General features: G+C 42.7%; 1 protein-coding gene across 1 annotated transcript; it reads right to left on the bottom strand.

Moving 5' to 3' along the window:
• Positions 1 to 3,306: 3,306 nt before the first annotated feature.
• Positions 3,307 to 25,864, bottom strand: SDHAF4 (succinate dehydrogenase complex assembly factor 4). Its single transcript, XM_075864153.1, has 3 exons — positions 25,686 to 25,864; positions 15,323 to 15,475; positions 3,307 to 3,579 (listed from the first exon to the last, which is right to left on the bottom strand). Exons 1-3 carry the CDS (start codon positions 25,744 to 25,746, stop codon positions 3,470 to 3,472), a joined length of 324 nt encoding a protein of 107 aa, XP_075720268.1. The 5' UTR covers positions 25,747 to 25,864; the 3' UTR covers positions 3,307 to 3,469.
• Positions 25,865 to 26,068: the final 204 nt, after the last annotated feature.

Raw genomic sequence — 26,068 nt, 5'->3', positions numbered from 1 at the left:
CAATTGACTAAAAAATAAATCCTGACACATTTACTATTAGGCCTCACGCACACGGCCATGTCTGTAATCACAATCCATGATTATGGGCACAGCCGGCCGCAAAGTCTCCCCCTGCATTTTCAGCCCTTGCTCCCATACAAAGTATGGGAGCACGGTCCTTAAAAAGCAAAAGATAAGACACGTCCTATATTTTGCGGAGGCTTTCTACGGCCCGGACACCTTCCCGCATATATACGGGAAGGTGTCCGTGGTCAATAGAAGTGAATTGGTCCGTAATTGCAGGCCATAATTACAGTCCACAATTGTGGACAAATTCTACGGTTGTGTGCACGGGGCCTTAGTAAAATAGTTTAGCTCATAATGGGAGCATGGAATAACAGTAGCAGACACTGAGCCAATCCGGCAGTTCATCCTAAGAATATATTCACAGGTTGTGGTCATATAGTGTTTTTCGTAACATCACAGCAAAATGCCACCGTTTTGTCACGCAGCTGGTGCCTACAGCTGTACTAATAGAGCACTCAGAGATGCATGGGGCCTGTACCTCCGCATTACTTATTTAATCATCGCATGTTTTATCGGAGGACATATGTAGAGATTTACCCCAATAGTAGTATTGCTTCTACTGAATAGCTCCTTTTATACGGTACCTGACAAATCATTGTACGGCACCGTATGGGAGTCTGTGTACTGCCATACATGCTCTCTGCCGTTTGAATGAAGCCTAAGTGTGACTTGAAAAAAACCAAGCATCCTTTTATAAATAAAATGTTAAAAAAAATTCATGATCATCATAAGGCTATATTCACACGGTGGATTTTGCTTGCCGGGTCCCAACGCAAAATCCACCGCAGAATTATTCCTGCCGTCAGCAGGAAGATTCCTACTCCCATTTACTTTAATGGGAGGTTTGGGCAGAATCCGCCCGAAGATCAGGCAGGACACTTTTGTCTACTAGTTGAAAAAAAAAATCAAAGCGGGGAATGGGATGCAGAATTTTGCGGCGGACTCCTCCGCAAAAACTCCTCCGTTTGAACATAGCCTAAATATGGAACTCACTAGGAGAGCAGTTCTTTTTAATGCAATTGAAATAGAGCGTAAGTTTTGAAAAACTATTGAGGATGGCATCATTGCAGCATGAGAACTATAAGGCAAGCGTCGTGCATGGCATGTATGAGATTCAGAACAGATAGCACACTCTGCTGCGTTATGGTTGCCAGCCAACTTACATGTTATTCAGGTGTGCAACTTTCTTTGAAATAGATGGAAATGTTGCAAAACAGTGTTTGAGATAATTCACAGAAACTGCAGCTACGTCCTTATGAGAGAATCAGTTGCTTAAAGGGGTTGTCCAGGAATACATTTTATTTTTATTTCAACTTAATGTGGCATGTACAATTAACTTCCTAATATAATGTCTGTTTATATCTTGTGGCGTTACTTACTTTTAATGTGCGGTCACGTGACCGTACCCAGAGTAAATTTTTCACTTCCTCTGACGTTTCATGTCTTTGCTCAGCCAGCACTTCCGGCAGAGCTGAAGCACGGCGCTTCATCAACCAGGTTTACAGGCAGTGGGGCCAGAAACATCCGCCCGGCCCACTGCCTGTAAACATAGTTGATAACGCCCCGTGCTCTGCTTTGCCGGAAGTGCTGGCTGAGCAAAGATAAGGAATGTTGTCTCTGCTAGTACACGCCCCCTCCTCCTCTCAGAGTTCTCGCCTGCCCGTCTCCTCTCAACGACCACGCCCCCGGCACCCCCACCGGATGATGGGGGTTATATACAAGGATGATGAGGTAATACACAGGGATGATGGGGGTTACATACAGGGATGATGGGGGTTACATACAGGGATAATGGGGGTTATATACAGGGATATTGGGGGTTATATACAGGGATATTGGGGGTTATATACAGAGATGATGAGGTAATACACAGGGATGATGGGGGTTACATACAGGTTGAATACAGGGATGATGGAGTTATATCATCCCGGTGTATAACCTCCCATCATTCCTGTTTATAATCCCATTATCCATGTTTATAACCCTAACATCCCTGTGTATTACCATCAACATCCCTGTATATAACACCCATCATCCCTCTATATAACCCCCCATCCCTCCTGTGTGATTATTAGTGGGGGGGAGGTGACAATGTGCAGGGAGGGAGCTGGGTGACTGTAATTAGAGCAGGGAATGACCTGTGAACATAGAGGGGCATGGCAATATGCAAGTAGATGAGATCCTGTGGAGGAAGGGGGGCATGTAACCGTCTCCTCAGATGCAGCAAGGGATCATGGGTTACAAGACAGGAAACAGCAGGGGATGTAAACAAACAGAAAGAGCAGCAGGGACGATTGAGATCAAACACAGACTGGCTAGAAAGTATGTAGGGGGTTTTATGGAAGGCAAACAGCTGGGGGACCGTTTTTAGAAAATATTTTTTTTTCCTGGCCAACCCCTTTAATACTGAATGCTGCTTTCCAATGAAGAAAGTCACCATGTAAACCAGGCTTTATACCAATAATTTATGGCTTGGGCTACAGACCTGTTTGACATTTGTAGTCATCACACACAGTGATGGCATATAGCTAGGATATGCCATCACTTTGCGATTAATAGGGGTATGACTGGCGCTTCACTTTTTCCCTAGGGTGTCCGGAAGCCCAGCTGTGCAAGGAAAAACGGAGAAACGGGACGCAGCCAAACCCTTACCAATCACAAAGTGACAGCATACCCTAGCTATTTGCCATCACATTGTGTGATGAAAATAACCCTTTAACTAGGCAACATTATCTAAAAAAATAAATAAATACATCTTCTCCATATGGGAAATTGATTAAGATGACAAAATTGTCATACCGGTGGATCCAATATTTGCCATTACACTATAAGGGCATATGGATGTCAGAGGCCCCTTCTATGAGCCACCACTTACTGCGGCAGTTTGTAGTTCTGTTGAGTTAGGCCCCATGCACATGGCCGTGCCCGTAATCACAGCCGAGATTGTGGGCACGGACTGCTGCCCGCATTTTCGGGCCGCGCGCCCATACAAAGTATGGGAGCACGGCCCGTAAAATACGAAGAATAGGATATGCTCCATAATAACCCGTCACGGTTCTACGGCACGGACATCCATCCATAGCGCTACGGAAAGGTGTCCGCGGCCAATAGAACCGAATGGGTTCGTAAAACCGCGGACCGTATTACGGTCTGCGGTTTTACGGTCGTGTGCTTGGGGTCTTACGTAGTGTATCACCCAGTCAGCAGCTCTGAACATGTAACATACTCCAAAGCTCAGAATTTAGATAGATGGATTTTATTATTAGAGATATCATTACAATTCAGTTGTATTGTATATAATTTATAACAATCCATAGATTTTTTTCAACTTAGGTTTCATTCTCTTCTTGATGCTGCAAGAATTGATCTATTTACATGTGACATTTAACATTTACTAACAGTACTAGAAATCTATACATCTCCCCTTTCTCTCCCAGTCTCCATAGCGAGTAGGTTCTGGTCCCCTAGGGCCGCCTTTCTCTCTTGTAATAGGGTTGATATCATCTTTGAATCCTACGAAAGAGGAAACAAAAAACATAATATTAAGTAGCATTCTTATTTTGTGAAGATGCTACCAAAATCTCTATCCCAATCATGCAGAGTAATATATCTATGTACCCATTGAAAGGACACAGTGGGGAATTCCCGTACTTTAAATTAATACATATGGCCCAACAACACCTTCCATTCCATTCCTATTGCATATAAGATATTCCTGTGCAAGTGACTGTGTCTTGTATTGCCTCATTGTACAGTGCATGACTGTCCTTCATGGATCAGTGTTCCATATTGCATTAAAGGACGTTTGTAACATTTTTGCTATCATCTGACATTTTGGATATCATGGTCGGGAGGTGCAATAATGTTAGATGAGGGCTTTTGAATATGGATAAAGTTGGCTGCTGTATTCCTCATCTTTCCTTTTTTCTCCACATGAACTTCACTAGCCTGTTATGGCTATTATATATATTGAATTATTAAATTTTTCATGAATTTGTTCTTTATATATTGGTAACTCTAGATAATATTATGCATATGACTTTTGCATTTCATTGATTTATGATCTTATGTTCCCTATATAATCATGTGTGTTCTTCATAAAATTATTTATTGATATTAAACTTGATATAATCACCGGCCAGTGAGTTGTTTGATAGGAGACGTGGGTAAGGTGAATGTGTTATTGTATTTATTAATACTTGTTTTTTATTATGAATTTGATAAATTATATATCTTTAAATGAATAAAACTCTCTCTAATCCTTAGCTTGAGTGCTAGACATATATGTTCACACGGAGTATTTTGGGGGAGGAATATCTGCCTCAAAATTCCGTTTGGAACTTTGAGGCAGATATTCCTCTCCCTGCACGCCGATTTTCGCGCCGTTTTTCGCCCGCGGCCATTGAGCGCCGCGGGCATAAAACAGCGAGAAATACCCTTTCTCCTGCCTCCCATTGAAGTCAATGGGAGGTCAGAGGCGGAAGCGCCCGAAGATAGGGCATGTCGCTTCTTTTTCCCGCGAGGCAGTTTTACTGCTCGCGGGAAAAAGACGCCGACGCCTCCCATTGAAATCAATGGGAGGCGTTCTCGGGCCGTTTCTGCCGAGTTTTGCGACGCGGTTTCCGCGTCAAAAAACTCGGCAAAATACCCAGTGTGAACATAGCCATATAGCCCCACCGGTGTGCTGTTGTTTTGGTTGCATTTCTAGGTCATGGGCGTCAAGAACAACATTGAGGTTTTCTTGTACTTTTTAGTTAGAACTATTGCGATAGTCTTCTAGTTTTCTTTTGTTCTATATTTATGAAGATGCGGTCAGCTTAACTGCAGGATTCCTTGTATAGAATTGTCTTATCAAGTAATAATTATAGAAAAAAAAAAAACATTTAATAAATAGGCTTTAAATCAGAAGTATAACATATGAAAACAGGAAACCCCTTGCAATTGCTGTACTATTATGTCAGGGTGCTGAAGCGGACACAGATGTGCCTGCGCTGTAACCAGCAGGTGCCAGCTATAAGTAACAACTGGCATCCGACTGTAGTGGCCAGGAATGGAGTTTGTTGCAAATAGCAAATATTTACAATGTAAGGGCGTAAATGTGGCTGGGACTACTTCTGTGTGATTGCTATTACATTACGTATTTTGGCCTATGTTTGACGTATACACTCGGAAAAGCTCCTGACGTATAAGTTAAATGTAGGCTGTGACGGATGCCTAGCAGTGAAAGATATTGGGGGGAATTTATCAACTTATCTATGGCAAAATACTGTTGCACAAAAGTCACATATAGGTCCCTCCCTCAGCATACTGCGGCTCATACAATGTACTAGCGCAGGATAGCGTCAGGACGCTGTATGTGACAAAGCACTCAGGACGTCGAGCACTGCATCTTATAAAAGGTCTCGTGCTGTTTAGCGTCAAGACCTTGTATGAGCCACAGCATGCTGAGAGTGCCAGAGGGGACCCGGAGGGGAGAAGCAAAGAAGAGCAGTGAGTATACTTATTTTAACTCCGATAAGGGAGAAGATAGGGTGCACAGCCGCAATGCCACAATCGTGGCGCACATCCAGCCAAAAGACGCAACAGATTTATTAAGAGGTGTTTGCTCCTTAATAAATGTGTTGCATCTTACTTTAACAATTTGTTTATTAAAGGCTATGTAAACATTAGAAACCAATTTTTTTTTATATATAAAAATGTCAATCAGGTCCGCGGGACTGATAGGTTCAGTGTCAGCGGGTCCTGCGTGTCTCGGCTGACATACAGGATCCCCCTGTGATCGATAGGAGCTCAATCCTGCGTGTCAGACACACAGGAACTGCTGACACTGAACAAGTCAGTCCCGTGGGCCTGACGGGTAATGGATTCAAGGTGGTTTCGTATGCAGCTGCTCTGTACACAGAATACAAAGAAGCTGTATCTCAAAAAGTAAACAATTTTTAATAAAAACAAATTATAAAGTTACACAAAACACTGATTGAAAGCGATTTTTTAATTAAAAATGGTAAAAGATTTACATACAATGCTTGGACCTTAAGGTGTTAAAGGATTTTCGTTTTTTCCTCCCCGCCTTCCAATAGTTATAACATTTTTATGTCGACATAGCCATATAGACAATAGTGAGCGCCGCATCCAAATGGTTTTGGAGGGAGGGAGCTCCGTCTCTCACCCCACCGGCACCCTGCAATTAAAATTGCAGGGTGCCGATAGCTTCCATGGCAGCCAGGGAAGTGAAGTCCCCTAGTGGGACTAAAAATAAAGTTATCAAAAAGTTTAATAAAGTTAATAAATAAATAAAAATCCCAAATAAAAAAAAATGAAAAATACCCTTTTTCCCTTATAAAATACTTTAATATGAAAAAAACAAAAAAAGAATTAAAACATTACACATATTTGATATCGCCGTGTCCGTAACGACCCTACCTATAAACCTATTACATTATTTAACCCGCACTGAATAAAGTTATTATGTTATTTATACCACACAGTAAACGGCGTAAATCTAAGACGAAAAAAGAGTGGCGAAATTTATGTTTTTTTTTCCATTACTCCCCCAAAAAGGTTAATGAACGTTAATCAATAAATTATATGTACCCCAAAATGTTGCTATTAAAAAATACAACTTGCCCCGCAAAAAAATCTGGACGCAAAAATAAAAAAGTTAGAGCTCTTGAAATGCAACGATGGGAAAATTAAAAAAATAGCTTGGTCATTAGGCCGGCCATTAACCCCTTAGTGACCAGCCCATTTTAGGCCCTAATGACCAAGCTATTTTATTCGTTTTTCTATAGTCGCATTCAAAGAGCTATAACGTTTTTATTTTTTCGTCTACATAGCTGTATGAGGACTTGTTTTTTGCGGGATTAGTTGTGCTTTTTAATGGCACCATTTTTGGGTACATATAATTTTTATATTAACTTTTATTAACCTTTTTGGGGGAGATTATAAAAAAAACTGAAATTCCGCCATTGTTCTATGCGTTTTTAAATTGACGCCGTTCACTGTGCGACGTAAATAACATGTTACCTTTATTCTATGGGTCGGTACGATTACGGCGATACCACATATGTAGAGGTTTTTTTATGGTTTACGACTTTTGCACAATAAAAACACTTTTGAACTAAAATTATTTGCTTTTGCATCGTCGCTTTCCAAGAGCCGTAATTTTTTTATTTTTCCATCAATGTAGTGATTTTTTGGGCTTGTTTTCTGCGGGACAAGAGGTAGTTTTGAATGGTACTGTTTTGGGGTACGTGGGACTTATTGATTCATTTTTATTATGACTTTTTTGGGGGGCAATGGAAAAAAATTGCAATTTCGCCATGGTTTTTTGCGTTTTTTTTTTACGGTGTTCACTTTGCGGTTTAAATTACATATTAACTTTATTAATGGAGTCATTACGGTCGCGGCGATACCACATATGTGTACTTTTTTTTTTTTTTTACACTTTTACTAAATAAAACCACTTTTTATGGGAAAAAATGTTTTTTTTTTTTTTTTTTACTGTACTTTTTATTAATAATATTTATTTCACTTTGATTACTTCTTTTATTAGTCCCACTAGGGGACTTTACTGTGCGATGTTCCGATCGCTGCTATAATGCTCTGGTATACTTCGTATACCAGAGCATTATTGCCTGTCAGTGTAAATCTGACAGGCAATCTGTTAGGACGTGCCTCCGGCGCGTCCTAACGGGAATATGTCCAGGGCAGACCTGGGGGCTTTTATCAAGCCCCCGGCTGCCATGACACCCCATCGGAGACCCGCGATTTCATTCGCGGGCCGCCGATGGGTGACAGAGGGAGCGCACTCCCTCTGTAAACAAAGTTAAATGCCGCGGTCGCAATTGACGGCGGCATTTAACGGGTTAAACGGCCGCGATCGAAGTAAACTTCGATCGCGGGCGTTGGAGCAGGAGCTCAGCTGTCATCAGACAGCAGAGCCCCGGCTCCTGCCTGCACGGGAGACCCGTGCAGGACTTAGACTAGGCTGACGTGAAAAGGCGTCAGCCTAGCCTAAAGCCCATTAGTGACCGACGTAAAAAGGCGTATTAGTGGTCACTAAGGGGTTAAGGGGTTAATCTTGCAGTTCAAAAAGAATAGGAGATAGATTACATGATATTACAGTATAAAAATACAGCCTCACAGAGTACACGTCATCTCAAGATACAACAACTGCCACAGGCAGTCAGGCCCCACAACAGGAGCCAGGGGTAGAAGAAGCGGAGCTTAGGTCACATGAGTGGTAAACAAGTTGTAAAATAGAGATATAACTTTGGCCTTAGGGAGATTGTTAGCATAGAATAGTAAGGCTTGATGTGCAAGAAACTGATTGGAAACATCCAATGAGGAAAGCGCATGTCGAATACACAGAGATTTATAAAAGTCCACATTAGGGATACCATATGAGGAAGATCGATCCTGGAATGAGCGGAAAATAGAGTTGTTGTAAAGTCATGACATTTTTCCCATCCCTGCAGCTACCCAAGTGTCAATATTAATGTTGCCGATCAGGGCGTATAAGTATCTGAGGGGCATATCTTTTAGAGACCTGCATTCACCAAATTTGGACTGGTGGAGAAGGTACGACCACGCTCGCAAAGATGCAGTCGTCCCCAACAGAGGAACCCTCGGGGATAACAAAGGGGGAGAATTCCTCTTCAGAAATGAAATTAGGGAGGTACCAGCTGCACCCACCTTTTCTCACACCACGGGATCCACCATACGTTAATTGGTTCTAGAATAGTGGCCAGATAATATTTGTGTAGATCAGGGACTCCGATCCCACCAGACTGCCAGGGCCTAATTAAAGTTGACATACAAACCATTGGATGTTTTTTGTTCCATATAAATAATGACAATTCCCTTTGTAGTCTTGGAGTGAAACAAGACGGTTGGGGGATATTCCCTGACTTTGCGAAATACATACAGTATGATTGGCAGGACCATCATCTTGACCAGCGCAATCTTACTAGCCCAGGAAATAAATGAAGTTGATAACTGATCTAGTAAAGTGGGAATGAGGGGGAGAATAATTATGTTGGAAAAGAAGCGAGCTTGGATAGGTAAGCTTGATACCCAAATATTATATATTATCCAAGTTCCAAGTATACCCGTGTAAGTGGCAGCCAATAACTTCTGGGTGGAGTTATCTATTCCCGTATTTAAAACCTGAGACTTGGATGGATTGACCTTGGAATATGATACCTGACCAAGCCTATCCAGAGAGGCTTGGACCGCTCCCAGAGATGTCTCAGGCGGAGACAGACATCATTGGCATATAGCCGTATTTTGTGGGTAACTCCCCCTACCCATTTTCCCCCTGAATCTCATTGCTTTCTCTGATAGTAGCGGCTAGAGGTTCCATTATTAGGGCAAAAATTATTGGGGATAGCGGGCACCCCTGATGGGTACCATTCGTAATCAGGAAGGAGTCTGGAAGAAACCCAGAAACTAGCACTCTAGCTGATTGTTTTGAATATAGTGCTAGGATTGCAGATTTTATAAAGCCTGATAGCCCGAATCTCTCCAAGACATTAGAAAGGTACGTCTAATACACCCGATCAAACGCCTTTTCTGTGTCCAAAGCGAACAATAAGGAAGGCGTTTTTTTGTGCTCTACCCATTGGATTAAATCGATAAAGCGTCTGGTACCATCGGGGGCTTGTCTACCAGCAACAAATCCTACTTGGTCAGGTGAAATATCTGGGATGATGTGAAGCAACCTTTCAGATAATAACTTAGCGAATATTTTTATATCTGAATGGAATAGTGAGATGGGTCTAAAATTAGCAGGGGTGTCAGGATCCTTCCCAGGTTTAGGAAGAGTAACAGTTGTTGCCGAGAGCATCTCTGCTGGGAAAGATCCGCCGCCCTATTAAATACAGCTACTAAATGGGAAGCTAGAAAGGTCAATATATTTTTTATAATAACATTTGTAAACCCATCAGGCCCAGGGGCTTTGAACGATTTGAGTGATGAAATAGCCTTGGTAACCTCTGCTACATAAATAGGGGCAGATATAGAAATTAGATTATCCGCAGTAATAGCGGGTAAGTGAACCCTGTCTAAAAATGAGGAGATCTCTTGTTGGGAAGGTTGGCAAGTAGCGGAGTCTGAGGAAAGGTTATATAATGCTTCATAATATGAGCGGAATTGTTCCGCTACTAACCTTAGAGCTATAACTTTCCGACCACCCTCTTTTTGATTTCCCAATGGATTGTTTCACTTTTCTAGCTAAGATGGCTCCAGCTCTATTGTTGTGTACATAAGAGTTCAGCTGGAATTTCCAAAGTGTAAAGTCATGTCTAGAGGCCAAAACTGACTGTAATTGAAGTCGAAGGCCACAGAGTCTGCTCTTGAAATGGTGAGAGGGAGGTTTTATTAAGGTTCTCCAAATTAGATATTTTAGCAACTGTATCAGTCACGTCCTGTTCCCTAAATACATTTAGCTTGAGAAGAAGCCGGGACTAAGATACCTCTCATAAATACCTCTCATAAAGGCCCACAAGGAATACGGTTTAGTGACAGAAGGAACATTGATGTCAAAATAAGTGGAGAGGGCGTCCTTAATTCAAACCACTTAAATGCTGCGGTGACTATTGACCGCAGCATCAAAGGGGTTAAACGGCAGGGATAGGCGAACTCCCCAATCCTACCTGTTGCAGTGGAAGCCCGGCTGTCATTCACAGCTGGGCTTCTGCGGTGATCGTCCGCACACAAGCTGTGCCCGAATTATCACAATCACGTACATGCACAGTGGAATGCGCGAATAGCTGCATTTCTATGCCGTGCATGTACGTGATTATGCGCCAAGGGGTTAAGACTGTCGCATGAAACCCCTTCCCGTTGCAGCCATTTTTCGGATTTTCATTTTTTTCCCCGCCATTATAGCTGTATGAGGGTTTTTTCTGCAGGACGAGTAGTAGTTTTTCACGGCACCATTTATTCTACCATATAAAGTGGAAAACGAAAAAATGTCTTTGTGGTGTGGAATGGGAAAAAGACAGTGATTCCTAATTCTTTTCATGGGGGGGGGGTCGTTTTAACGGCATTCACCATGCAGTAAAAACGGCATGTTAACTATTCTGCTGGTCGATACAATTATGGCGATACTGAATTTATATCGGTTTTTTTTATGTTTTACTACTTTCATAAGGTGAAAAATTATTTTTAAAAATAAAATTTGTGTCTTGCACCATATTCTGAGGGCCATAACCTTTTTTTTCCCATTGATTGAGTGGTATGGGGGGGGGGTGGAATTTTTGTAGGGGAGCTGTAGTTCATATTAGTACCATTTTGGGTTACATGAGACTTTATCACTTTTTATTTCATTTTTTGTGGGAGATTAAGTGACCAAAAAAACAGCGATTCTGGGGTTTTAATTTTTTTTTTTACGTCATTAATCTGGCAGGTTAAATGTTATATTCTAGTAGTTCTGACTTTTACGGATGCGGTTAAACAATTATTTTTTTACATTGTGCTTGGCAGGGAATGGGAAAAGTGTTTTTTTATATATATATATATATATATATATATATATATATATATATATATTAAAAAAACCTTTAACTGTATTTAACTTTTTCTTTACTAGTCAACCTAAGGCAATACTAATGTATAGTAGTATATCGTTATACTGACAGCCTTCTATGAAGCCCTGCTAGAATCAAGAATACAAAGATGGCAGACCTGGTGGCCTTCATCATGCCAACCATCAGCACCCCGTGAGCACGTCGGGGGGGGGGGGGAGCAATGAAATCTCACGGGCGGCCACCCCTGTCTCTAACCCCTTAGATCCCGTGGTCGCTTTTGACCGTGGCATCTAAGGATTTAAACAAGCGCCATCCCACTCGTTACACTGAAGTGTCGGCTGTTACACACAGTGATCTTACTCCATACTCCCCCACCCGACCTGCGCCGTATATATACACAGCGGATGTCAGGAAGGCGTTAATACATGATTGTTTGTGCAGAGCAATCCAAATAAATAAGAAATGAAGGGCTGAAGCCTTGCTGCTTATATTTTACACTGAGCAGATCACAGTTGAGCATTGATACCACATAAATTAATATTAGGGTGGAATAATTCTGTTCAGTTCAAAGATAAATCTAAATTCCATGTGGTCATAGTGTTTTCTATGGCAGGTAAGTAAATGAATAGCTCGGTGGTGTGAAATAAAACATTCCATGCATCCTGCCAAGCAGCGGCTGAAGGGTGTACTCTCCTTGAAGTGGATGCTGAATAATTAAGAAAGGTGGAGATGATGAAACTACAGATCTGTTTCTCTATAAGAAATAGATCCAGACACATCTTACCAGGCCTGTGTATACCGGGGCAGTCCGATAACACTATCCCTTTCCTCCATATCCGGTACAGCTCTGTCCTTTGGATGGGCCATCTCGAACAAGTACATTTTGTGTGCACGGTTTAACACACCAGTACTAAAGATGTACACATCATTGGGTCATTTATAGCTGTACATCCAGCGCATTGGAACATACATGGTAGTTACATTCACAAACAATAATGAATTACAAGCTCTAGCTGACGCATAAAAGCATTCCAACCAGCCTGCATTATAACAGTGTTCTTCTATTTCCCTCGTGCAACTTCTAACTTGCTTTTTAGGCTAGGTTCACACTGTGCGTTATTATCATTTTTTTGTTTTGGTTGATGAACTCCCATGGAGAGACATAGGGGTTTATCTACCAAAACGAAAGTAAAGGTATGTCCAAAATAAAACAAAAACGCAGTGTAAACCCAGCCTTAGAAGAGATATCTTGAGCCCACAGTGTCTACAGGCAGTAGCTCTAGTAACATGTCCCACGATGTTACCTAGCCTGGGCATCACATAGGGAGGTATGGCCAGATAACTTCTAGTATGAGCTATAGTCATTCCAAATTCTGTGAAGGATGCTTAATCCCCAAATAGGCACAAGAGAGACTGCAGACTGTGTCCTGTGCAGCATAAAACAGTAAGAGGTTCCTGATTGTTCTTAGCCTAGGGAGCCCCAAACCAGCTAGTACCCCACCGAGGGGTACCTGTCCGTTGGCAAAATGTATAGGTGGAAAACAATAGTCATTTTTTTCCCCTTTTCTTTGTATTTTGAGTGGGTTTTTTTGCAATTGTGACACGTGCTATGTAGATATGAGGTCACCCTCACAAAAAAATGAAATTAGCGTGATAAAGATGCACTGCAGCAGTCTCAGCAGGATGACCTCAAGCAGCAAGCTCCGTGCTGCAGAAACCAGAACAACTGAACAGCCAAGTACAAGCTCTGATTTAAAAATGATGCAGCACACCATTTTTAACACCTCATTAACCGCCAATACACCCTTTTACGGCAATCATTAACGGTACTTACACCACAGCGCCGTCTTTCCACGGCGCTGTGCCATAAGCCCAGCAAGGGACACCCAGGCTCCTGCTCGCAACTCAGATCCTGTCCGATTAACTTCTTAGATGCCGCGGTCAATGGCAACTGTGGTATCTTCAGAAGGAGGGGGCTCCCTTTCAACCGGTGACACGATCACAGGGTGCCGATGGGTTTCCATGGCATCTGGGGGCTTAACAAAGGCTCCAAGGTCTGACAACAGTGTATGCTCACAAGAGCTTACAATCCATCAATCACATGAACTTAGATGTGATCGGTAATAGCTGGATCCTGCATGTCAAAGATATGTGTAATGTCCGTGGCTGCGGGCTGTCACCTCCAACCTCCTCCTGACATCCGCAGCCACGAGTCGGCAAGCGCTGGCCCCAGCCTCCTCCTCAGGAGACGCCAGCGCTCGCGTCCACTCACCTCAGCCGGATCCTGTAGGGTGCGTGCCCGCTCTTAAAGGGGTAGCGCGCGCACCGGACCTCGTGGATGAACTTTGACCCGTGAGTACCCTGGACTATAAAAGGGGTCCAGCCCCCTAGTTCTATGCCTGAGTGTTGTTGTGTTCCCTAGTTTGTCTATGTGATGGCTCCCTAGTGTTTCCTGCTCCATTCCCTGTTCCAGTGCCTGCCCCTGTTTCCAGTTCCTGTTCCTAGCAATCCATACATTCCTGGTCTAGTACTGAGCTGTGCCGTGCCGTGCTGCATCCACGTCTGACCTGCTCCACCTCGCCTGACGCCCGCCTGCTACCTAGTCCCAGCCGAGCCTGCCCTGCTGCTGTCTGAGCTGCCACAGGTACCTATAGAACTATAGACTCTCACCTGCTCCCTGTTGGCCAGCTGCCTTACTGCCAAGGCGGTACGGCCCAGTGGGTCCACAGAACCTTCGTGACAATATGCAGGACCAGCGCTCACCGAAGTCGTCAGTCCAGCAGGCCTGAAGGATTCATCTTTGATGGCAAGATACAGCTGCTATGTATACAGGATACATAGAATCTCTATCTCAAAAAAAATTTTTGTTTTTTTTAAATAAAAAATAATTCAAAAGATGTTCAAAATTAAATAAAACATTGATTTGTTGTTTTTTTTAAAAAAAAAAGGACTTCAGAAGTTTACACATTTAAACATTTAGCTTCAACTTTTTCTTCCTGGCCTGTAGCAGCATTCTGTAATGGCACCTGAGTGAGAAGGGAGAGGAATTGTTTTTAAGTAGCTTTTATTGCTACTTCAATCACATGGGGAGCCACAGAACAAGCTGTTCTCTCTGTAGGTGTCGTTAGCACCTTCTTTAAGCAGATTGTCGCCATTACTGGGAAGAAGTCCTTGAAGTTCTGGAGACCCCAGTGTGGAACCAACTTTGAGAAACACTGCCTTACGTAACTACAGAAAACTGGAGATTTTCAGTTCTCACATACTGCATATTTAGATTGTTGCTACGCAATGGACAAGGCACATTCTGCCCGATATAAATAGCAGTAGCATTCTAATTGTATAATGGTGTAACAAAGGCTATGTTCACACCTGCGTTGGTGTTTTTTCTATTGTTCTGCTTAGAGGAGAACAAGGGAAAAACAGAAATTGCCGGAGGCCGATGGAAGCCATTGGCTTTAACGGGTTCCTTCGCCTTTCCATTAGTGTCCGCGGTTTTACCAGTGACAATAGCGCAGAATGCTGCACGATTATCTCAGGTAATCTCGGCCGGATCTGCGACGGAGGCCCCTAACGGAGCCTCCGATGCAGAAGTGAGCGAGACCTAATGGCTGCAATGCGCAACATACAGGTTTTATGTAGATCCCTACCCCTCATCTTTTTGCAAAACATAGATACATCTCAAACTATGTTGCATTGTGTTTAATAAACATTGATGCACTCACTTTCTAGTGGATCTTTCTCTACAGCAATCTGTTCAGTTTCATCAAAACGTCCCTGAGGGGTCTTTGGTTTCTTTAGAGGTGGCTTCGTAGAGCTGTTACTTTGTGTTGGGCTATTGCTAAGTGCTCTTACCCAGCCCAATTTTCCAGCATATGCTACAACAGGAACACAAGAGGTTAACCTTCATTACTTTTCTTCAATGGCAATACACTTGGCATACATATAATATGCTAACATTATTATTATTAATATACATAAGTGTTGACGGGTTTGCTCACTTAGTATATTAAAGGAGGTGTTTTCCCATCGCAGATACCTCAGTTCCCCCAGATGAAGGCTTCCCCCAGCCACAGACTGAATGGAGAGTTGACAGAATAACTCCCATAGACTTCAAGGCTATGAAAATCTTTACAGCAGAATCCCCAGGCACTATGTGGCCGGGGATTCAGTTTCGGCAGCGACGTCACGGGCTCCTCCAGGAGTGGAATTCCTGGAAGAGTCTAGGGACTTTGAGATGCCTGAATACCCATCCAGAGACAGGAATCCCCCCCCCCCCCCCCCCTGCGCCAGAGAGCTAGCTTGCATTGCTCTGGCCGGGAACTCCACAGTTGAAAGCCTGACATCACTGTCCATATATGGACAGTGACGTCAAGGGCTTCCCCGTGCTCAGTGCTTAAAGAGGATCTGTCACTAGTTTATTAATTCCCTATGTCCTAACTAATCTAATAGACGCTTTGCTGCTGATAACTACAGTGTGATTTATTTTTATTTCCCTGCACAGCAACACAGCCTGATCTTATAGTATACAGCTTCCATTCCCGACTGTGTTTTCAAATGGTAAAATCTCTAGTTGTTTCACCGTTTAGTGTAATCTTTCATAGGGCACCAGAACCGCTGTTCTAGATGGTCCACAGGCCAAGATATGGCTGTTTTAACCCCTTCCCGCTCCTTGACGTACTATTCCATCATGATGAGCGCATCATTCGCGATCCATGACGGAATAGTACGTCATGGGAGGATCGGGCATTTTTCTGTCCTCACTGCACATACAGGAGCTGTGACAACTGCTGTCTCGTACAGCAGTTGCCACAGCTCCTTCAACTGGGACCAATCACGGTGGTCCCTGCTGATTAACCCTTTAGAAGCCGCGTTCAATAGAGATCGCAGCTTCTTAGGGGTTAAACCACCATCGATGTCCTGCTATATGATAGCGGGTGCAGATGGTTGCTATGGCAACCGGAGGCCCAACAATATCCGGCTATGCCATCTACGGAAGCCTAGTGGGTCCTGACAAAAACTGATCAAAAAGTTGCATGCACCCTGTGAAAACTACAATAAATTCCTCAAGGGGTCTAGTTTCCAAAATTGGGTCACTTTTAAAGAGAACCTCTCATCTGCCCATACATGTGCAGCTGAGTGCAGCATGTAATGGGTAGGACTGCACAAACCCTGGGGCACTTAAATTTTTTTCCCTACCCTCCTCCGTTATTTAGATATCGGTGCCGTTATATTTGGCACCCGATATTTAAATAACCCCCTGAACTGTCAATGGGGCATGTAATGGCAAGGGGGCGTGTTACTATGGCTGTTACACTGTCCAATCAGCTACGGACAGTACCACAGTACGAGCTGGAGGAGAGCGTGTGTGCGAGAGATCACACAGTCTTGTACTTGTCTGCCGAACTGGCAAGAGGGCGTGTAATGGCAAGGAGGCGTGTTACTGCTATGGACAGTGCAGGAGCTAGTGAAAGTGGAGCGTGTGTGCGCGCGCATGCTCTCACTTCCCTCTTCAGCTCTCGGCAGACAAATACAAGATTGTGATTTCTCACGAGAGATCAGTCATGTATTTGTCTGCCGAGAGATGAAGAGTGAGAGTGAGCGCGCATGCGCGTACACGCTCTCCTTTCACCGGCTCTGCGATTTTACACGTCCGCATGCAAAAACATGCCATCTATAAAGGATGCTGGGTAAAAGGAATGTATACAAGCATATGTATAGTAGGATAGATTGGTTACAAGATGTAGGTATAGAATGGAATAAGGGGCCAAAGCTGACACCATAATTGTATATGCTTATATACGGGGAAGAGACAAGGTTGCATTAAAGAGCTCGGAGCTGTGCGTGCTCTCACTGTACTTGTCTGCCGTGAGCTGAAAAGTGAGTGAGAGCACACACTGTTACCTCAGAAGCTCTGAAAATGCGACATGGCTCCCAGAAACTAATCCAGCAAAATCGACATGCCAAATAGCGCTCCTGCCTTTCTGAGCCCTGCCGTTGATCCACTTAGCAGTTTATGACCACATATGGGGTATTGCCGTAATCGGGAGAAATTGCTTTTCAAATGTTGCGGTGCTTTTTATCCTTTATTCCTTGTAAAAATGTGTACCTTTTATTGGAAAAATTTGATTTTCAATTGCACAGCCTAATTCCACAAAATGCAGCAAAAAACCTGTGGGGTCTAAATGCCCACTATACCCCTCGATAAATTCCTTGAGAGTTGTAGTTTGCCAAATAGTGTCGCTTTTGGGGGGGGGGGGGGGTTCCACCGTTTTGGCACCACCGGACCTCTTCAAACCTGACATGGTGCCTAATAAAAAGGAGGCCTCAAAATCCACTAGGTGCTTCTTTGCTTCGGAGGCCTGTGCTTCAGTCCATGTGGAATGTTTCTAAAAACTGCAGAATCTGGACAATAAATATAGAGTTACGTTTCTCTGGTAAGACCTTCTGTTTTACAAAAAAAAAAAAAATGGAATAAAAAGGATTTTCTAACAAAAAAAAAAATTTGTAAATTTCACCTCTACTTTTCTTTAACTGGTTCCCGACCGCTGGCTGTGTTTTTACAGCCAGCGGTCAGGGTCCTTAAAACCCGAGCCATAGACTTTTTACGGCTCGGGTTTTAACTTGCTGCCCGCGCGATCGGGCAGCTGAATGTCGGGTCTCCGGCTGTCAGTGACTGCCGGGGACCCTGAGGAGAAGATAGAAGCAGCTTTCACTGCTTCTGTCTTCTCCGATCTCTTTTTACACAGCGTTCAATGAACGCGGTGTATAGGAATAGAGGTAGCAGCTGCGGTGCTGTCTCTATTCCTCTCGGAGATCATGTGACTGGTCACATGATCGCCGGGTGCCGTTAGTGGCAGACTGCTGCTGGGTCTTACTAGACCCAGCACAGCCCAGTTAGTGACAATCGTCACTATGAGGGGGCTGATTTCCCCTGTAACTGGGGCTGCTGTGCAACCCCAGTTACAGTGGAAAAACATGGTGTAAAAGAAAGAAAAAATATATATAAAGTTCCTCAAAGGTATTTTTTGACCTTTGAGGGACAGACGATAGTAATAAAAAAAATAGTAAAGTCAACTGCAAAAAAAATTTAAATAATAAATACACATAAAATACCCACCCCAAAAAAAAACGTTCCCCCCCACCAATCATTGTTGTAACGCTACCGCTGACCCAATTACCCTAATATAGACATGTAATATATTAAAATTTACGGTAAACAATGACGATTACAGATAAAAGGTCTATTTTAGGGTAAAACTGTGTTATTACCAAAAAAAAAATAGCTGAAACGTAAAAAAACTTATTTTCAAACTTTATGAATAAAAATTCTAAAATAGCAAAAAAGGTGTGTATAAAAACGATAAAAAAAGAAACCTGCATTGTCTACGGAAAAAACGTCGCAAAAATCACGTCGTTAGCCCAACAAATAAAAAAGTTATAGCCATTTAACTAACACGTGCCAAAAATGGCTAAACGATGTCTGGTCCTGAAGGCTCAAAATAACCCGGTCCTGAACTGGTTAAATTCCTGTGAAACGCCTAAAATGTTAAGAACTTTCTAAATACTGTTTTGAATACTTTGAGGGGTCTAGTTTTTAAAATGGGGTGTTTTATGGTAGTTTCTAATATAGAAGGTGTTCAAATCCACTTCAGAGCTGAACTGGTACATAAAAAAAAAAAAAGAGGCGTTTCAAATTTTCTTTAAATTATGAGAAATTGCTGCTTATGTTCTAAGCTTTGTAACATGCTAGAAAAATAATAGAATGTTCAAAAAATGATGCCAACATAAAGTAGACATATGGGAAATGTGAACTAGTAACTATTTTGTGTGGTATTACGATCTGTCTTACAAGCAGATACTGTTACATTTAGGAAAATGCTATTTCAAAATTTTCACAAAATTTTGATAGTTTCCACAAATAAGCACTGAATATGTCGACCAAATTTCACCACTAAAAGTCCAATGTGTCACGAGAAAACAATCTCAGAAGCGTTTGGATAGGTATAAGCATTCCAGAGTTATTACCGCATAAAGTGACACGTCAGATTTGAAAAATGGGCTCTGGCCCGTAAGGCCGAAACTAGGCTCGGTCCTTAAAGGAACAGTGTCATCACAATTTTTTTTTTTATATGTTAAAGATGTTAGTGCTTTATTAAAAACGTTTATATTTATTTGTGTGTTTGTGTTTTACTTTTTCTTATTTTTACACTTTTTCTTCCCTATGGGGGCTGCCATTTTTTTTTCCATTTCTGTATGTGTCGATTAACGACACATACAGACATGGAATACGGCAGCCACAGTCCCATAGGGACTGCGAACGGGGCCCGTTCCATCCACTAACATGTACGCCGTCTGTGTGGGAACTGCGCATGCGCCGCTCCCACACAGTCCAATTTGAAATGCGCGCCGTCCGGCGCCATTTTCCTGTGGACCGGAAGTCGCGGCCGGACAGTAAGATTACTACTTCCGGTCGCGGCTTCCGGACTTGTGCACTTGGACCAGCGGCAGCAGACGGAGCGGACGGGCCGGAGGGAGCCGCGGCGGCAGGAGCAGGTAAGAGATTTCTATGTATGTTCGTGTTTGTGTACGTTTACTACTGTATGTAAACCTACTACACTGTGTGTTAGCTCAAAAAATGGCGACACACAGTGTAGGAGGTTAGACGGTTCAAACCCCTCGTTTATCCCGGCACTAGCCAGGATAAAAGAGGGGGGGGATGCTGAGAGCTCACTAGAGCGAGGGCTTTTTACCCAATTTTGCAGCATAAAGCAATGTGGTTGCTTTACCACATGCAATGCTGCAATTTTGGGAATAGCTCCATCTAGTGACCAGCAATGGGAAATATTATAAATTAGAATTAATTTATAATATTTCCTGACTCGTGAAAAAAATAAAAAAAATTTGAACAATGTTTAATCACCTACACACTAAATGTTTAATTAAAAAAAAACATGTTTTTCTGGCAACACATTCCCTTTAAACCCTTCCCACTGTGGCCACTTTTGACCTTCCTGACAGAGCCGTATTTTTCAAATCTGACACGTGTCACTTTATGTGGTAATAACTTTAGAATGCTTTTACCTATCCAAGCGATTCTGAGAATGTTTTCTCGTGACATATTGGACATTATGTTAGTCGATAAGTTCAATATCGATTTGTGAGAAACACCGAAATTTTGATAAAATTTGCATTTTTGTAAATTTAAACAGATCTGCTTGTAAAATTGACAGTAATACCACACAAAATAGTTACTAGTTAACATTTCCCATATGTGTACTTTATGTTTGCATTGTTTTTTGAACGTCCCTTTTATTTTTCTAGGGCGTTACAAGGCTTCAGACTTTAGCAGCAATTTCTCACATTTTCAAGAAAATTTCAAGAGGCTATTTTTTCATGGACCAGTTCAGTTCTGAAGTGGTTTTGAGGGCCCTATATATTAGAATCCCCCATAAACTGTACCCCTCAAAGTATTCAAAATAGCATTTAGAAAGTTTCTTAACTCTTAAGGCATTTCACAAGAATTAAAGCAAAGTAGAGGTGAAATTTACAAATTTAATTTTTTTGAAGAAATTCAATTTGAATTCATTTTTTCTCTAACACAGAAGGTTTTACAAGAAATGCAACTCAATATTTATTGCCCGGATTCTGCAGTTTTTAGAAATATCCCACATGTGGCCCTAGTGTGCTGAAATACTGGCCTCAGAAGCAAAGGAGAACCTAGTGGATTTTGGGGCCTTCTTTTTATTAGATTATATTTTAGGCACCATGTCAGGTTTAAAGAAGTCTTGTGATGCCAAAACAAAAGGAAACTCCCCAAAAAAGACCCCATTTTGGAAACTATACTCCACAAGCAATTCATCTAGGGGTGTAGTGTGCATTTTTAACCCACAGGTTTTTCATAGATTTTATTAGAATTTGGATGTGAAAATAATTTTCTTTACATTTTTCCAATAAGATGTCGTTTTAGCTAAAAAAACAAACAAACGATGTCCACAAGAAAGAAGAAAAAGCACCCCAACATTTGTAAAGAAACTTCTCCAGAGCATGTAAATACACCATACGTGGTCATAAACTGCTGTTTGGGTACATGGCAAGGCTTAGAAGGGAAGGAGCGCCATTTGGCTTTTGGAGCGAGATTTTGCTGGATTGGTTTCTCAGAACCATGTCGCATTTGCAAAGCCCCTGTGGCACCAGTTAAGTGGAAAAGTGACTCCATTTGGGAAACTACACACTTTGAGGAATTAATCTAGGGGTGTAGTGAGCATTTTGACCACACAGGTGTTTCATAGATTTTATTAGAATTGGGCAGTGGAAATAAAAACAATTTTTTTCTCCAAAAAGACATCGCTTTAGCTCAAAATTTTTCATTTTCTCAACAAATAAAAGGAGAAAAAGCACCCCTACATTTGTAAAGCAATTTCTCCAGAGTACGGCAATACCCCATATGTGGTTATAAACGGCTGTTTGGGCACACCAGTAGGGCTCAGAAGGGAAGGAGTGCCATTTGGCGTGCCAATTTTGCTGGATTGGTTTCTGGGCGCTATGTCGCATTTGAAAAGCCCCTGTGGGACTAAAACCGTAGAAACCCCTCAGAAGTGACCCCATTTTGGAAACTACACTCCTCAAGGTGTTCACCTAGGGGTGTAGTGAGCATGTTAACTCCGCAGGTGTTTTCCAGAAATTACTGTGCACTAGATGCTGCAGAGTGGAAATGGGCTTTTTCCATAGATATGACAATATGTGGTGCCCAGCTTGTGCCACCATGAAAAAGACAACTCTCTAATTATTATGCGGTGTTTCACGGTTTTAGAAACACCCTACATGTGGCCCTAATCTTTTGCCTGGACCTTCGACCAGGCTCAGGAGTGAAAGAGTACCATGTGAAATTGAGGACTAATTTGGCGACTTACAAAGTATTGGTTCACAATTGCAGAGGATCTGATGTGAAATAACAAAAGACACCCTTGAGAAGTGACCCCAGTTTGGAAACTACACTCCTCAAGGCATTTATTAAGGGGTGTAGTTAGCATTTTCACCCCACAGGTCTTTTCCATAAATGATTGCGCTGCGGATGGTGCAAAGTAAAAATAGCAATTTTTCCCAAATATGCCATGCCCAGCTTGTGCCACACCCCAAAAATTGTTAAAGGGGTTCTCTCTGGTTTGGCGATGCCATATATGTGGTAGTAAACGGATGTTTGGGCACACTGTAGGGTTCAGAAGGGAGGGAGCACCATTTGGCTTTTGGAGCGTGGATTTTGCTTGGTAGTACTGTAGTTCTGTTTGGAGTTTTACTGGTATTTCAGTTTATAATGTGGGGCATATGTGAGCTGGGCAGAGTACATCAGGGGCATAGTCAGGTAATATATTAATGGGGTAAAAAAATCCATAGATGTGTGTTATGCTGTGAAGCAATCCTTTCTGCACAGGCCGGTGTCGCACTGATAAATGGTCCTTTCTTATCCCCTTTTGGTTCACACTCCGCACCTTTGCAGTTTGGGTAATTTTGCTGGGAAGTGTTGTCCTGGTATAATACGGGCACCCTCGCTTCCAGCGGATTTGTTTGGGCCCTCCCCTTCCTGGTTCCCCAGTTTTAGTGCCTTGATAAATCGCCTCTTGAAACAGAAGAAATGTTCCCCTCGGGCCGGCGCAACTGCATATTTATCTTTCCTGACTTATTGGAGCCTTATCTTATTTTATTTTTCATAGAAGTAGTAGTGGTATGAGGGCTGTTTTTTTGCGGGACGAGCTGTAGTTATTATTGGTACCATTTCGGGGTACATGCGACTTTATGATCACTTTTTATTCCTTTTTTTGTGGGGCAAGGTGACCAAAAAAACTGAAATTCTGATATCGTTTTTTTTAGCTTTTTTTTATACAACGTTCACCACGTGTCATAAATTACACGTTAACTTTATGCTGCAGGTCAGTAAGAGTCCTGCAATACCAAATTTATAGCACTTTTTTAGGTTTTACAACTTTTTGCACAATAAAATTACTTTTGTAAAAAGAATGTATTTTTTCTACCACCATGTTGTAAGAGCCATAACGTTTACATTTTTTCGTCGACAGAGCTGTATGGGGTCTTGTTTTTTTACGAGACGAGCTATAGTTTTTAGAGGTACCAATTTTGGATACATGCGACTTTTTGATCACTTTTTATTTGAATTTTTGGAAGACAACGTTACCAAAAAAACAGCAATTCTGGCATTATTTTTTAGTTGTTTTTTTTTACAGCGTTCACTGCACGGGACAAATAACATATTTTTATAGTTCAGGTCGTTACGGACGTGGCGACAAATATGTATGGTTTATTTATTTATTTTCAATAATAAATTACTTGATAAGGGAAAAAGGGTTTTATTTTATTACTTGAAACTTCTATTATATTTTTTACAACTTTTAGCTTTACTTTTTTTACACATTTTTAGTCCCACTAGGGGACTTGAAGGTCCAACTATTTGATTGATGTTCTAATACATTGCACTTCCTATGTAGTGCAATGTATTAGAACTATCAGATGTTCACTGACAGCAAGCCGATCTGGCTCCGCCTCCGGGCGTGACCTAATCGGCTTCCGTAATGGCAGACAGGAGGACATTGTCAGGCCTCCTGTTGCCATAGTAGCAGTCGGCAGTCTTGCCATCGCATGGCAGGCTGCCGATTTTCTACAAACCACTAAGATGCAATCGCTGCATCTTAGGGGTTAATGGCAGGGATCGGAGCTGTTACAGCCGGAAACTGAGCCGGCACCATCTTGCCGTTGGTACCGGAGCGGGGCATAGGAGGCTTCCGTTGCTCGCAGACCGGGAAGCCAGTATTAGGCCTCCGGTTGCCATTGCAGCCACTGGCAACCAAGCGATCACGTTGCTAGGGTGACGGTGGCTAAAAACCCCTCAGATGCGGCGAACTCTATTGAACGCAGCATCTGAGGGGTTAATTGGCCAGATCGGCGGCTAGCTCCGGTCCTGGCCGTTACATCAGGGTGCCAGCTGTAACATACAGTTGGCACCCGGCGGTGATGGTGCGGGCTCAGCTACTGAGCCTGTACTATCACCGCAACGTAATGGTACTGCGCTTTGCGGGAAGGGGTTAAGTGATCTGCCTTCCCTCCAGCCTCAGTCTCTCACACTGTGTGAAGCGGCATCATGCTGATAGGTCAGTGTCAGAGGCTGTGAGGAAGCTCCACCACAGGAGAATCGCTGGTGTTGACACCAATTTGTCAAGTGTGGGCTCATTTGCATATTTCGAAATAAACTCAGAACTTATAAAATAATAAATATTTTGGACACAATTTTCACTAGCATTATCAGCATGACAGCGCCTACTGGATTAGCTAGGAGATAGGGCATTACTAAACTAGTGACAGAGCCTCTGTAAAGTAGCTCTGTGCCCAGCAAGTCCTTGACGAGTGTACAGTGAATGCTGAAGCAGGGAGCGGACGATTCCCTGCTTCAGCATTGGATTCAACTGTATCTGTGTCCTGAGGACGCAGATACAGTTGATACCAAGACATACCAATGGCAGCCCAGAACAGCGGGACACCACCCGGAATCCAGGACTGTCCGCTATATCCGGGATGGTCAGGAGGTATGTCCCAGACCCTATACACACAGTTTCTATCCAGAACCAGCTTATTACATTATTTATATTGCTTTATCTGGAACTATGTGAGAACTATCATATTGTTCTAGAAGCGGCAGGATCCCTCCTGAATACATATCACTAGGAGCTGAGGATCAGCCGGGCTCCTTTTCGATAAAGTGTACCCATACTGCTGATTATGGTGTTATTCTCTTGCCCAGTGAATGCCAGCTCTGGCTTGGGTAGTTCATCAGCTACTTGGACCCAGCTATATTGCTAGCAGAACGTCAGAAGTAGCTCAGTACCAGAAACCTAGTTATACAAAAAGCAGCTCTTCTATAACCGTGCTTGTGCGCATCCAGTGTAAACAGTGACTTATGCTGGGTCAGTACTGGTTGTTTCTGCTGCTCACATTGCACTCAGTGGTATCATGTCGTCCTTAGCAGACACCAGTGAGTGCAGTGCGCACACTTAGTGACAATGCAAACGAGCGGTAACTCACTTGGGTAGGTGCGCACTAGGACCTGCGCAGCCCCGCTCCATCTGCATAGCACACCGGTCATTGCGTCCACTGCTAGGGCTCCTCTTTAGTCCGTGACCTCAGTAATCCAGCTGCTGCCTCTAGACTATCGGCTGTTCTGATTGGCTCTTGTATACTGCGCGCTGATAAGCTGAAGCTTGCTCCTGCTCTTTACCTCGTGATGAAGCGCTTATCCGTGCACATGAGGTAGTGATGTTGCGTAACATGTGACGTCAAAGCCGAATACAAGCGGCGTTATATAAAGTAGAGGCTAGTAATACATAAGTGTTTATCATCACTGGGGACGACATTTGTTATTATTGGTTTCCTCTCTAAGCTGCAGCACACGAATGTGCTCCAAGTGA

The sequence above is a fragment of the Rhinoderma darwinii genome, chromosome 4, assembly GCF_050947455.1.
Source record: "Rhinoderma darwinii isolate aRhiDar2 chromosome 4, aRhiDar2.hap1, whole genome shotgun sequence".
Lineage (NCBI taxonomy): Eukaryota > Metazoa > Chordata > Amphibia > Anura > Rhinodermatidae > Rhinoderma > Rhinoderma darwinii.
Note: the sequence above shows the minus strand (reverse complement) of the source record. Positions and strands in the feature narration are given on the sequence as shown.